Here is a 15,241-nt window from a genome sequence, read left to right on the forward strand (position 1 = left end):
GTCTCTTCATTACAACTTGGATTTGGATTAGATGAAGCATCCAGGGCATTTCTGACAGAGCCACTCTTCTCTGTCTGGATTTAACCCTGTACGCTCCACTTTTGCAGCACCGCTGCATCTGGGAGCCAGCTGCAGGTCTTTGTATACAGTGCACGAGTGTGTCTGAGTCTGATTGGGGTCACTAGAGGGTCTGTCCCATTCAATATGCAGCTGATTGACCAAACTGGGAGGTCACAAATGTTCCAACAGGCAGGGCATAAGAAATCGTAGAAATTAAAGTTTCGAGGAGCGCGCTTTTCATGTAGATGACAAAAACAAGTTTGTCCTGGAAATGAAGAGATTTAGAGCAGCTGAAAACGTGATGACGTCTCATCAATGTAACTTTCCAAAATACATTAATCCAGCGCTGCCATTTAAAATCAAGTGAAATCGTTTGAACTCTTTTGGTGCGCTGAAAAAGAAATAAAACCTGCTATGCATGTGTAACAAAAACCAAAGATTACAGAAAGGAAAAGTAAACAAACTTCTTTTTTTTTTAGCTAAAAATGGTTTATTGGACAAGGAAGATTACAAATCTGATCCCTTGAAGGTAACCATCGACCATCCGATTACACAGGCCAACTCTTAAAAATGAATTACCACATGGAAAATATTAGTAACTCGTGGGAGAAAAGACAGAAAATTATAAATGATGAAAACGTAACAAAATATCAAGACTGTTAAGAGGAGGTTTAAAACTACAGGAACAGCAGAGTTCAAACAAGAAAATAATGTCATGTTAGGACAGAATAAATAGACTAAATATGACTAATAAAAATGTTAACAGTTTAAGAAGGTGAGGGTTGTTATTCCAATAAAAACACCATTAATGCGGTTTTTCAGCCCATTTCTTCCACTACTGGACCGTTTCAGAGAGTTTCACATGAAGACAAGTGAGACGAGAAGCAGGTTCCAATTCAAACAAGACATCAAGTGAATTCACTTTCTGGAGGAACAAGGCACTCGACTTTTACATCAAATACTTGTGTACACCAAATTTTTAGCAATTACCACTGCCACCTGCAAAATTACAGTACAAAGTAACGTGTTTGAGTTTCAGTAGCGAGTTGAGGAAAACTCCTATTTAGTACCTTTTTTTAAAATTTGGGCATAAAAACAAACATTCATGCCTTTTCAAGTACTGGTCAACAGTCCTTTCCATACAGGTCATTATGAGTCTTTACCTTTAAATCTTTACAAACACGTTTGTAACCGGTCGTCAGAATGTCCAGTTATGAAATAAATGTTTCTTTTGAAATACCAATTCAACAGTATACTGACCTCTTGTACCTCACGATCAGAGCAAGTGACATACAGTTAGAATGACGAGACAAGAAGCAACAGAGACCAGTTTCATGACTATCTGTTGAATGTGAAAGAGACGGACAAAAGCCAGAGCGTGTTTCTGACAGTAGATGAGTGGTCCCCACATTAATTATGTTAAACATCACTGTGTTTCCATGTTTGTTTCATCTAAGCCTCGACCTTTAAGCCTTCTCCAGTGACTTATAGTATTCCTTCAGCACAGACCAGGCCTTCGGCGCCATGAAGCCGTCGGGAGGATTCTCTCCCTCGCGAGCCATCCTGCGCATGCGTGTGCCTGAGATGAACTCGTAATCTTGATTCCTGCCATTTAAAAAAAAGAAAGAAAAAGAGAGAGACTTTTGAGTAACAGACATATTTAAATCTCCAGCTCCAGTCCACCGTGTTGATCCTAAGATATATTAATGTGAAATGCCACATTGGGTCTCTCAGGATGGTCACAAGGCATCTCTTTATCTAACTCAGTGAAATGAGATATGATGACTAAACTCTAGATTTCATATGCTGACCATTTCTGGCAGTTTGCTTCATTAGTAACCGCTCCCAAATCACTCTGTGGCCGGACAGATACTGTGACAATCCAGTAAGCACCAGCATGTCACTGCAATGTCAAGTGGGGTCAATGTCGCTGACCCTCAAGATTTATGAGTTCTTCAAGTTGATGTGTAATTTATATGCCTGCATTTAAGATTTACTTTATGGGCCTTTCCTGCCTTTCTGCCTTTATGGGCCTTAAATCCTTTTTGTTACTACCATGAGGAACACATAGAGCCTCCAAATAAAAACACATCATTTATTCATGCCATAGAAAACGTACCAGTCAAGATAAAGTCAAGATTCCCGTTTGTTCTTTCAAAATACCTTTCCTTGAGTTTTGTCTTTGACGTATTTAAGCCAGAATTTTGGTGGAGAGTAAGTGATTTTAAGAAGATTTTTTCTGCCTTTTATTAGCAGTGGACAGATAGGAAGCACAGGAGAGAGAGTGGGGTGTGACATGCAGCAAAGGACCTCCAGCCGGGATTCGAACCGGGGTCGGCTGCTGCGTACGTTCGTACATGGCAGGCCACTCGGCCACCTGCGCGCCAAGCTACTTTTTTTTAAACGAGTGCCAGGAATTCATATATTTATGCCACGCCATACAAGGCTTCTATTCGATTGCTGTTCAATGAATAAATCAAACCGTGTTAAACACCCTGTGGGCGTCACACATTACTGTGAACTGTCCTCACCACCAAAATGTCCATCTGAGGAGGAAGGAATGTAGCCTGTAGTACCGATGGGGAAATGTATGACTGACGGCTTCTCGCTGCAAGAGCGATAAATTACTGTTGGGGATATTCAAGACAGGTTTAGACATCTTGTTACCAGACATTTACACTTCTCTCCACGGAGTTGACATTTGGAGAGGGTTCTGCTGTTTATGAAGCCACATTTCTAATTGCTATCACATGACGTGCACATCGTGTTGCTCTTAAACAATGAGAAGCTGTGAAGAAGACCTAGCCGTTCGCATGGCGTGAGGTAAAAGAGCTCCGGGGCGAATTCTTCCCAGAACATTTTTATACAGTGTCAAATTAGAAACAGCTTGCTGTGATCTGAGCCATTACACTTTGGAGGAAGACTGAACGGGTATTGCTGGTGATTAGGATAAGCATCCATATTCCTCCTGAAAATTGGCAAGGTGCTGTCGGTGTGCATGGGAGAATGGAATGCCATAAATCTAACTGAGTGATGAATACAGACTTTGGAAATCCAGTAAGCCATCCTGCATTTCTCTCGCTCTAGTTTTATCCTTCAGATGATGTCAAGCCATTGGATCAATGAGATCCCATTAAAAAATACAGTGTGTTTTACTGGAGGGAGCGATTAACTGATTTTACACAGCAATTGGTAATGTGTTTAAAAGGCCAATGAGGTGATTTTCCATGTTTTGGAACTACAAACACACGATATACTTGCTATACTTTTGATTATCCCTCAAGTCTGTACATTATTGTAAAGGTTGCCTAAACATGCATAAAAATGTAAATTTAAATTGATAGACTTTTACCTGGATTACTTCAATTTTATTTTTCCACACACGTCTTAATGAGGATACCGTGTTGCACTGAACTGCACATTTACATGATGGATAAAAGCTTGGAATCCTTTATTTAAAACTGATGACGAGCAGTTTTACTGTATTTCACAGTTTACTTTCTAATCCTGTCAATAATTTAGACTGACAGTTTAAATTTGGGATACACAATGTCCTTTAAGATACATGATTAATAATTATTTTATTGCATCCTGGAAAAATGTGACATTCCACTTAGACAAAGTGTTTAAAGTGTTTCAAACTCAGCCCGAACCGTTCTTTACTGACACGGTCGTGTCATAATTTCAAAGTGGAGAAAAGCTAAACAAAGAAATGTTCGGTCATATTTTAACTTTCTATTTTAAGCAGCTCTGAAAGTACTAGATGTTCCTGATCAACAGTTGGGTTTGGACCCGACATCATAAATATGCATCATGGAAAACAAAGCAAATCTTTTGATTAGTCTGGCCATATTTAGTTTTAACATTCCTGGCCAGACACAGCTAAAGTTGTGTAAGCTGACGGCGGAGGCTGCATCAAATCCGGAAAGGAGGCAGTGAGATTGCATGATTTATGTTAAGCATCATGTGCACTGTCTGTATACAGACCTAATTAATGGCAGGCCTCTGCAATTATTGCAAGATCAAAGCTCGCTCTAAATCGCAAAACATTTTAAGTGAATAAGAAAGAAAAACAATTCCTGTTATTCTTGGCTTGGTGTTTTACTGTAGATTGACGAGAGGGAGGAAAGAAAATGGATGAAAGAGTTAAAAAATAGAAAAAAGACAAGCCCAATGACTAATTTAGAGAATGTAATTTCTCTTCGGGCTGCTGGTTCTAATTGGCCGAGTCATTAATAAAATCTGGAGTGAATCTACAAATAAGCTATTTATTTAGTGTTAACATTGCTTTAGACTCAAACTATTTCTGTATTGCATCAGTCATAAACTTAAAGACATGGGAAACATAATGACAGGCTTTACAAATTAAAATCAGAACATAAACAAGTACTCACTTTTTGGGGTCATAAAAGTCCATTGCTCTTTTAACCTTGTTGTATGCAGCAACCTTAAAGGGTACAATCTCCAGGGTGATGAGGCCCGGAGCCATGGTGAGGACCTTGGCGCCGTGAGTGGGCTCGTACAGGTCCTTTCCTGTGTCGGGGTGGGGCATGCCTGCAGGGTCACGGCCCACTATGTAGAAGTTGGCTCCGGCCACCATTCGAGCTCTGCAATGCCACTGAACCTGTTGGCAAGGATGAAAGAAAGAACATTTAAATACGATTTACGTTTTTGACGAAGGGTATGTGTTGTTTTTGAAGGTTGAACCCAGTCAGAGTAATGATATAGCAATGATATCAGCAGGGCTTGCACATGAGGCACATAATGGCCTTTGTGCATGCTTATAGCTTGCATCACATCTGTGGAGGCTCGCGCCGCAGTGGCTCGCACGAGTATAAACAAAGTTTAAAGCTGGAGCTGAGTCTGCCTCGCTAAACCTCCCATTCAGAATTGCAAACTGAAAAAAAATCACTGCCTGACATCCACCAGCCTCCAATCTGCTCTCAATAATTTGCAATGTAACTTTCCAATTATCGAAAGTGAAAGATTAAAAGATTCCCAGCTACAGAGCTACTCTCAATCACACAAAAAGGGTTTTTGTTTGGCAAGAAGACAGTCAACAGAGCGTCTCAAGACAATTACAAATCCCCTTTGCTGCCATTATTCTCTCTCAGAAAAAAACTGTAAATGACAGTCCTCCTCCTCGTGTCTGTTGTCATTACTTAGTGCAGCAGTCACATTGTTTTTGTTCCCGGTCTGTTTTGAGGGGGAAAAAAAGAAACCTCAAGCATACAACTGTACAACATCCTTGATAAAACGTTACCTCAGTCGGCCCAGCATACATCATGGGTGAAGGAAAGATGGCCACGATGGTAGAGTCGGGATTTAGGATGCCCTCTTCCAGCACAGCGGCGTGCTGCTTCATTCGCCAGGGCAGCGGCACATCGTCGTCCTTGGTCCAACCGCCCAGTGGATGGAGCAGCAGGACAGGCCGGCGGTAGCCTCGCTCTATGAGACGCTTGTGGGTGTCCTGCATCAGAAGAGCATGGCCGTTGTGGACTGGGTTGCGGAGCTGGAAGGCAAATACAGCATCTAATTGGAAAGAAAGAAGGAAGGTGAGAGGGCGAAGACCGTATCGGAACACATCGGTACAAAACAAGCATAAGGCCACAGCGTGACCAGAGATAACATAAAGCAGCTACTGAAACCAAATACAATCAAGACTGAATCACACCGCAGCTTTCTCTCCTATGACTTTCCTTCTCCGTGTCCCTTACTTCTTTCCCAGAAAAACAATAACAGCATTAAAGTGAGCTGACTAGTGTGTCGTCTCCTTTTTAAGAAGGTATTGTCATCGATTGTGTCTCTAAACGTCAGAACTCTCTAAACGCCATCAGAACTATACCTGCATTCATTTCTTTAAACTTTTGCTTGAGCTCGGTGGGGGTCAGTCGGTACTGATCGAGTTCGTCGTTCCAGTAGATCTTGTCCAGAACTTGCAGGTCTCCCCCGACCAGCCAGTCCCCACTTTCCATCACCATCTGAAATAGGAGTCACAATGATCATGACGGGGGAACACAACTCAAAACATAAACCAGACTTAAGACGCTGCGGTCAATAAAAATGCCACTGCGCTGGAACCAGGCCAGAATTCTAATAAAACTCCAGAGTTATAACCCAGTTGCAACAAGGACACATCAGCATAAATCAAAGTGTCTCTGTGTCGTTAAACAGTCAACCCGAACTCTGGTGTGCCCACTCTTTTCCCAATTGGCCTCGTCTGCTACCTTGATTTCAAAAACAGAGCGGAGACAAAATCAGCTTGTGTTCCACTATAAAACCTGGTGATGAGCCTCATGACCACATTGGAGAGAAATTTTCCCCTCGGCAGATTAATCCACCTATGTCACAGAAGTGCTCAGCATCCAAGCAAAGGCTGCTATTGTTTCAGGCAATATCTTTCGCATGCCTCATGTGGCATTTATGAGACTATAGCTAGAGTTACTGAAAAGACTGGCCTGCGTGATGTTAATGTGATACAAAGTGACAATTCTCTACAGGCTGTGTAATGAAACGAGCACATTCCCAGCACCGAGATGGAGAGGACTCAAAACAAAGGCTGCAAATGAAACATGAAGTGTGAAGCAGGCGTGGGGGAAAAAAGGCATTTTGGAAGTTGATGAAAACTTTCACTGTCACTTATTTCATTTAACATGTAATTTATCATGTAAGTAAAATACAAAAATAACCCTCCTTGATATCCATACTTTAGAGAGCGATTTCAGTTTGCTCTGGCAAGCTATACGTAAAATATCTAAGTTGTCAGCAGTGGAGGTGTCCGTGTGATGTGATCAATAACCGCTTGGCTCAGTCATAAGACGTTTTTAGGATCGTGTTGTGATTTGTTTTTCACACTCCAATTAATCCAACCTGTCCACTGCTGGCCTGAGAGAGCCATGGCAGATGCTTAACAGTCTTATTCTTTGGAGGGGATCACCAGCATAGACAAATCGCAATTTATTTTCGGAGCGTAAGTGAATGGAAAATATAATGTCCGCTTGGATACATCAAAGGAGCAGGTCCACCCTCTGCACATGTGCTCTGTTTAACCATTGTAAGTGCCCCAGGTCTTCACATGTGAAAAGGGCCTTAGCCAAATAAACTCACTACACCATGGTTTCCGATGACGGGGGCTCCTGTCTGACTGATGGACAGGTAAACAGGAAAAAGTGGATTAACTACATGTAATGTGGAGCAGGTCATTTCTGGTCAAGATTAAAAAATGTTTATAAAAAAAAGTGGTATCTACCAGCGCAAAGGTGTGCTGAGCAAAACACATAAACAGACTCACGTAGACATACACACTCTTTAATAAGTGACGCTTTAATCATGGCAAGCTGAACACATGGTCTGCTGTGACAGCTTGGAGTAGATAAGGAATGACAGTTGTGGAATGCTAAGGCATGAGGTGTTGACACTGGAGAGATATGGTACCAATTTATGAAACCGGCAGCCTCCTGCATCCTAAAACCCATTACCAAGCCAGATTTAATCACGAACAAGGTGAGACCAAAAAGAAGAAGAAGAAGAAGATATCTGCTGAGGTGAGAAATGACTACCAAGCACGCTGAAATATTGCTGCAGTCTAGTAATCTCCATCACAGATTTTTAGCAGCATAGGGATTTAACATGAGCCTATGAGGTTTACAGTGAGTCTGACCCCAGGCAGTGAAATCACTAAATACCACATTGGTTACTTTCAGTTTAGTCTTGCAAGTTTGCCAATATACAGCCAGCGGCATTAAATCCGGAAAACAATGGGATTTAAAATGACCCAGTCCACACGGATGGATTTATCAAAAGGCAATCTGACAACTATCTCCGTCTGTAACACCAGACTGTTCCATTCTTGTCCAGCTATAAGCCAGTGCCTACTTCCCGCAGGGTGTAAAGGATCATTTCAGGACGTTATCTCGCCACTGAGTCTACCTGAGCCCCACAGCAGTCAACAGGAGACAGATGGAAACAATTCCCTGGTATATTTGGAGAAGGGTTGGTCGAGCGGAAAGGTGGAAGCTGGCAAGGACTCCGCAGCACGTTGAGCCGAGAAGTACAATCTCAGACGCATTTGGTGGAGGCTAAGCGAGAGACTCGGCATCCAAATATAACACCTGCAAAATAAGGGTGGACCAAAGAGATCAAGTGATTATACTGGGCGTCGTGACAGACTGTGAGAAAAGCTCCACTCCTCCACCTATTCAGTCTTTCCATAAGCAATGTGAAGAGGCCAGCTCGGATCTGTGTTCTATCAGTGCCGAAGCCAGGGAGGCAGTTTGCTTTCGCATGCATGAGTGTTTATCACATAGCACGCTGAGACAGACCGTCTGCAGCTCTGCACCGCTGCTCAGTCCTTTTACCACGGTTGAACTCTTGGGCTGAGACGTACTCTGAGATTTGAATTTACCTTGATGTACGGGTGATCCTTGCAGGTGGTGCCCCATTGTCGAGCACACCGCTCTTCTTTGCGGTGCTCGTAAAACTCGGGGTTGCGAAGGATGGCCACTCGTCTTCCCTCGTAGACCAAGGCCATGGCTGTCACGCCATCTAAACGCTCTTTATCTGGGGTGGCCACCGGCAGCACCACAGGCACCGACAGGTTGATGACGCCACCTACGACAATTGAAAGACAAGAACTTTTTTATTTTTCTGGTGGTGAAAAGCCATTTTATGCATTTATTATTGTTCTATGAAGTAATCAGCTGGTAATGTGCTTGAATAATCAATTAACACAATTTTTAAGCTATTCCTCGGATCAGCAGTTGGGGGCGATATCGCACCAAGAAGTGAAGAAGATGAGTGCAAGAAGCTAGCTAACATTACTAAAAACGAAGAATTAAAAATCAGCATTGCAAATATTTAAGGTGAAAGGAAATGTATTAAATCTAAAAAAACGGACACAATGTGTTAATGTAATAATAACCTTCTTAAAAAAATACAGGGCACTTTAAACTGATCACAACCTTAGAAAAACAATGTTAAGGATGCCAATGCTATGCTCCGAGACCCTGAGAACATCTTTCAAAAGGCAGGTTAAAACATTAAAATGTTAGTATCCTTAACAAAACAGCTCAACTATTCTGATCAAGTTTCCATTCTGTACCTCTTGAGGCTAAATGGGGGACACACAGCTAAACCGCAGGCTGAGTCTTCAAGGTTGCAATTTAAGAAGCTAGAGGAGAAAAATCCCCTCTTAAGCTAAGCTGGAGCTTGACCCTTTCTCTTTCTATGATTTGAGCTGTGCAGTGGGTTCATTTTTGCCGTCCAGGTTGATGAAAAAGTTTGGACCGGCACGCTTTTCACATCACATCAGATCAAACGCAGTGGAAACAGGAGGGGACGCCGACTGTTGCTGGCCCCACGTCCCCCTGGACCCTCGTTTCGTCCCCTGTCACAGTGTAGAGCTCACAGCTGGTTCCAATGAAGCGCACACACAAGACTGCCAAATGCCCGAGCGAGAAAGACATAAGCTTGGATTTGGGTTGGTGTTTATTTTTTGTAGACTATTTGATTAGTCAAACACGCAGTTTTCTGCTTCCAAACCAGTCTGAGTGCTATAGTGTGGACGACCAGTCCTTTCACTGTGATATCATCCTTGCACTGTCAAATCCCTGGAAGGAAGTGAAAATGGACAAATGGCAGTGTTCGGTGTCAATCAATACAGAAGCCTCTTCCTGTGTCCCTCTCCCGCCAGACAAACAGGAAAAGTGGAATCAAGACATATCACATCAATATATATATTTTTGCCTCTTTCTGTCTAGACAGCTCAGTTTCTCAGACTAGCTTTCTGAGGAAAGAACTTAACTCATCAAGCTGTAAGAGCCTAATGGTTTTATCCTTCAGTGAGGACAGCGTTGTAACATATACCTGTCAAAGTCTGAAAATGAAATACAAGCTCCTAAGTATGTTCACTTTCAGCTTGTTTTATGTATTCTCCTTTCCCTGTGCTTTTAGCTAAATATTTGGCATCACAACACAAAAGTGAGGTTTGAGCATTCATATGGACAATAAAAATAAATTGACTTTTTCTTGGAATTTCAAACAATACATGAGAAATTGCTGTAATTATGCTACACCCAATGTAATATTCATTTTCTGAAAAGTGCCCAAAAAAAAAGACCTTCAGAGCAACCGGAGTCATTACTTTACCAAAATGATATACAACATTGTCATTCTGCATCTAAGTTGTACATTACTGCTGTGTAATGGAAAATATGCAGGGAGTATTAGTTAACCTAATTTAAGGCTCCATTTAATCCGAGTGCTCACTTTATATTGGAGTAAAGAGGAACGCAAAGAGTCTGAAGGACATTTAAGGTTCAACTGATGGAAATAATGCAAAATATCAATAATATAAGTGGGGGTATAATATGGGTGTAGGAATGTGTACTGATCTATTTCTGAGCATTCCATTTTGTGAGCACTCATCGCCATCTAGTGGCTTTCTCAAGTACAGCAATTCCTATTTTATAATGAAATATCACGATGTTATTTTATTTAAATGCAGAAGTGACATCTTACCATCCAGCAGACAGTCAAAATGAAGACACTGCAAAAACTCTCTCTCTCTCATAAAGCCATTCAGAGGAGTGGCCCAGCCTTCAGCCAGCACCTGCACCCACTGCATGTCCACCTGAGGATCACACACAGTCACACACAACAGGTCACGTTGTTGAATACCATTCAAATTAAAAGCCAAAAGGTAAATGTTTTGGCAGATTAACTCTATTCACATAAGGCTATAGATATTTCACTTCATTTATTTATTACAATTTGTCCAAAAAAGAAGAAGAAATTCAGTAGCACCTTCCCAATCTGTACAGCGGGCAGAGTCTCTGCATCTGCCTTAGCCAGGTCCAGTTTATTCTCCTGGACATACAACTCTTTCACCTCATAAGATGCATCAACGGGAACTATATCCTGCAGAAAAGAATTTGAAATCAATAATTACAAATCAATCCTTACAAAACATCATGCATAAGCAAGACTTAGTAAAACTATACCATTCACAAAGACCTACATGATACAGTGCGGGTGCAGTAACAGTCATTCAAATATGAGGTGTTACTGCCCCCTCGTGGCCAATGCAGGAATAACAGCACAGCTTTCTGTATAAAGTCTGAACTTCGAGGCTATAGCTGTTTCTGTGATGGTTGCACAAATGTTCTTAAAAGGGCCAAAGCCAATAAAAGCCAACAGCAACGCTGATGTGCTTATTTTGAACATGTTAACGCAGGATATGTTTTCCCCTCACCCTTTCCTGAAGCAGGTCAATAAGTTGTTGTATGCACTCATTCACACTGCATGAGTCTGTCTTCAGCACCAGCTCTGGGGCCTCTGGCTTCTCGTACTCTGAGTCAATCCCAGTGAAACCTGACAAAATAAAGAGAGTTACATGCAGAGTCAGAGCTTCATCTTTTATGCAAAATATTAAGGCTGTGTCAAAAGCCAATTTCTTTTTACATTTGAAGCTTATATTGAGGTTTTAAGCTTCGAATGAATGTTGTCACATGTTATGATGTCATCACCCTAAAATAAAGCTACAAATAGTAAAATACTAGTCATATTAGTGTAGCCTAATATTTATCTTGACTGTGTAGAAATAGCAGGTTTAAACAGCAGCTGCCCAGCACACATCAACAATATGAATGAAGATTCAAACGAATCGACATGAAAAGCTTATTTTTGTTCAATTTCCATTATTGTGTGGATTTTAAATGAACACAGTAGAGAATGGGTATCCTCTCACAATGCTTTAATAACTGCCATTGAAAATCTAATCCTTTCTCTTGAGAGCACATCGGCGTCGAAATTATGATTTACATGTGACATACAACAGCAGAAACAACAGCAGAAACCCCACTGATGGAAATGTATTAATTTTAAATGTGTCTCCTGAGCAACACTGTACTCTTGTAGATTTGCCCTTGTATTATATGGAAGTACAATTTCACTGAAGCGCTTTATGGTTTTACTTGAACACGATCAATTTATTCAGTGTTTTTTATAGTGATCTGTAATAAAATCCTAGATCATACCATCTCTACTCAAAGTACTATGTTACATAGACTGTATCAGTCGCAGTATGAACCCTGAATGGATCACATGTCAAATGCTCCAGGCCTCGGATCAACTGATGCACATAAACAGTATTAAACCATAGTCACCTCTTATTTCCCCCGCTCTGGCTCTCTTGTAGAGCCCCTTCACGTCCCTCTGCTCACAGACATCCAGTGGAGCGTCCACAAACACCTCAAAGAAAGGCAGCCCCGCTGCCTCATGGATCTTCCTGGCATTGAGGCGATCCTGATAAACAATAATCAAATCCACAGCGAGGTATACACGTGATTTATATTGCATGTTACTATTATGGCACATGTTTGGTTTTCACACAACAAAAATGTTTTCTACTGCAAGAGAACACCGTTCATCATATTGTCAAGTACATTAGATCCCATTGCAGCAAGCACAGCTCAGAATTGGCTTCCAATAACAGACAGTAAAAGGAAAAAACAAATATACTACTATTGATGCAGCACAGTCCTTCACGGACAGTGACGTGATCTGTAATACGGTCATCATCAACCCAAGATCTACAAGTAATCCCACAAAACTGTTCACTTATGGTCAGAATTAATTCAAATATGGTTCAATTACGATTGAGTTAAACAATAAGACACACATTTAAAAAAATCAGTGAGGTCCAATGACATTTCTTCCTGTGGTCATCTGGTTCTCTCATTCAAGCATTGATGCTTTGGAGAGTCACTCACCCTGCCGTAGGGAGAGATGAAGCTGGCGATGCAGACCAGGCCGGCATCAGCAAAAAGCCGAGCCACCTCAGCAATGCGTCGAATGTTCTCTTCCCGGTCCTGTGGGCTGAAGCCTAGGTTTTTATTCAGGCCCTGGCGGATGTTGTCCCCGTCCAACGTGTAGCAGGGGATACCGTGACACACCAGGTACTCCTCCAGAGCCATGCTCACTGTGGTCTTCCCTGCACCAGACAAGCCTTGGCACAAAAGAAGACAGCGTTACGAAACAGCTGTGACATGACATACATGTGCAGACAGGACAGTAACGTCACCAACCACTCAGCCAAACGGTGCATCCTCTGAACCCTCCTCTTGTGCCCACAACCTGTCCACGCTTGTTTCGGCTGACATGATGAGCTTGATAGGTGACATTAGTTGCGCGTTGCATTCCCTGAAATGACACAGATTTAATTCAATTCACTTATATAGATCTATAAAACATTACAAGTTAGGAGGTTAATAGATACAGCCGTACAAACTTAATTTGATCAGATCAGGAAATATCTTGAAAATGGGTTTAAAACATGCTCTCTTAGATATTTGTAAACCGTTTGCTTGGATTGTGCGGGTAGTGAAAAACAGAGATTACTTTGATCATCACTTATATTCATTTATTTCCAGGATGGCCAGAAACTAAAACTGTATGATTCACCACAGCCAAATGTGTTCAAAGTGACGTCAAAAATCCCCAAAACATTGATCATCACATGTGACTGTGACTGTGTGACTGAGATTTTGGCTCGATATGTTTGTCTTAGTGTTATTTGTATGTTGTTACGTGTATAGTGGAGGACCACAATGTGTGAATGTTATGTTATCCTCAATGACTGTAGAGTTAGCATTACAGTGTACTTCCATCATCCTACAGGAATAAACACACGGGATTAGATTAGCTGGCGAAAGCAAGAAAACTATTTTTTTTTTTTTTTTGACACTGACGCAAGAATAAACCCAGAGGATGTTAACTAAACATTAAATTAAATTAAACATTAAATTAAAGCAGGTACCCTTCCCTTTAAATAAATATAGCTGGTAACTGATTAGCCACTTTTTTTAGTCTCTGCTAGCAACCAAGGAAGAAGAGCTAGCATTACCGTAACTAATGTAAAAGCAGTATAATGCTAAGCAGCTACTAGCTAGTTGCCTGACCAGTTAGCCCGTTAACTCGTTAGCAGCCGGCTCACAGAGGTGGACAGATGTGAGGAATCCGTCTTTAAACAAAACACAACTTGCCAAGAAAGAAAAACTCACCCAGTTCTCCGCGGTGTTGACTAGCTTCTGCTTCTTGTGCGAGTTGCCGTACGTCTCCATGTCTGGCAGCAGTCAGCGGCTTTCAACCGGCAACCACTTAGGAAGAAAATAAACATAAAACGAACAAAAACAGAGAAACTCGTCTCTTTTGTTTGCTAGCAAGATTCGTTTATTATTTCCAGTAACGGAGACGCTTCACACACACACACAACCAAGGACAACCGGGAAGAGCTTTCGAGCAGCCACGTCCCCCCGGCGACGGTGTGACGTATTTCCTCACTGCGTCGTCGGGTCGGGGAAGAAAAAAAAAGAAACGGATCTGATGTCAGTTTTGTTACGTTATCGCCCCTCAGCTTAGTAACTGACTGAATGACTCAACTGATCTGCAATCCGTAATCACCAAGCAACGGGTTCGTTGTTTACAAGGGGGGCAATACACGTCATATTACGATGTAATATGAACGAAATTAAATCTGTATTTATATTTATTTATTTTTTATTTTGAAAGTGAGAAATTAACTTACGTATAACCGATGTGTGATATGTGTTATGATCTAAACAAAACAAAAAAAAAATAAGCGTATCTATATAACATATTTATAATATATTTTATCTGACGATTGCGTTTTATAAATATATTTTAAACATTACAGAATGATATACATGTATATGAATCCGTACGATTCTATTAATAACACCTGACCCGTTTTACGTGCACCGAGTTAAAGGGCGATGCTTGTTGCTGATTACAGGACAGTTACTCTGAATTATAAGGGATGCGAGGCAGGAGGCTGGCTGGCTGCAGAGGCTGGATGGCTCTGGAAATAAGTGGGACTTCGGGGAGGAGCGCTCCCTCAAAACCGAGCGGCAGCGTCGGGTGATGTAGCAGTCCAGCCTGAGCAGAGCAGCGGGGACCAAAGCAGGGACTCGAAGCAGGGACCAGGACCTAGCAGGGACCAGGACCTAAGCAGGGGGACACGCAGGGCGCAGCATCAAGAGAGTCAAGCAGCTGCAACTACAGGAAGAGGCGCTAGGAGGCCCGACCGAGGCAGGTATGGATGCTATACTGTGCGCAACACGTTATCAGTTCATCTCCATCGTCGCTGTGGTCTTTAATTGCG

The 15,241-nt window shown here is 41.8% G+C and overlaps 1 protein-coding gene across 1 annotated transcript; it reads right to left on the minus strand.

The window, feature by feature from the left end:
- Nucleotides 1–544: 544 nt before the first annotated feature.
- Nucleotides 545–14,361, minus strand: papss1 (3'-phosphoadenosine 5'-phosphosulfate synthase 1). The gene is made up of 12 exons (XM_084006188.1): nt 14,121–14,361; nt 13,146–13,260; nt 12,831–13,066; nt 12,225–12,363; nt 11,312–11,430; nt 10,864–10,977; nt 10,579–10,690; nt 8,465–8,670; nt 5,906–6,041; nt 5,324–5,592; nt 4,455–4,684; nt 545–1,665 (listed from the first exon to the last, which is right to left on the minus strand). Exons 1-12 carry the CDS (start codon nt 14,178–14,180, stop codon nt 1,527–1,529), a joined length of 1,875 nt encoding a protein of 624 aa, XP_083862314.1. The 5' UTR covers nt 14,181–14,361; the 3' UTR covers nt 545–1,526.
- Between the last annotated feature and the right edge of the window lie 880 nt (nt 14,362–15,241).

Source organism: Eutrigla gurnardus, assembly GCF_963514095.1.
Source record: "Eutrigla gurnardus genome assembly, chromosome: 3".
Classification (NCBI taxonomy): Eukaryota; Metazoa; Chordata; class Actinopteri; order Perciformes; family Triglidae; genus Eutrigla; species Eutrigla gurnardus.

Coding starts and splice junctions, on each gene's coding strand:
- papss1 (XM_084006188.1), bottom strand. CDS start 14,180: ATGGAGACGTACGGCAACTCGCACAAGAAGCAGAAGCTAGTCAACACC. Junction 13,261..14,120: donor TCAACACCGCGGAGAACTGG/GTGAGTTTTTCT, acceptor GTGTCATTTCAG/GGAATGCAACGCGCAACTAA. Junction 13,067..13,145: donor ATGCACCGTTTGGCTGAGTG/GTTGGTGACGTT, acceptor TTTTGTGCCAAG/GCTTGTCTGGTGCAGGGAAG.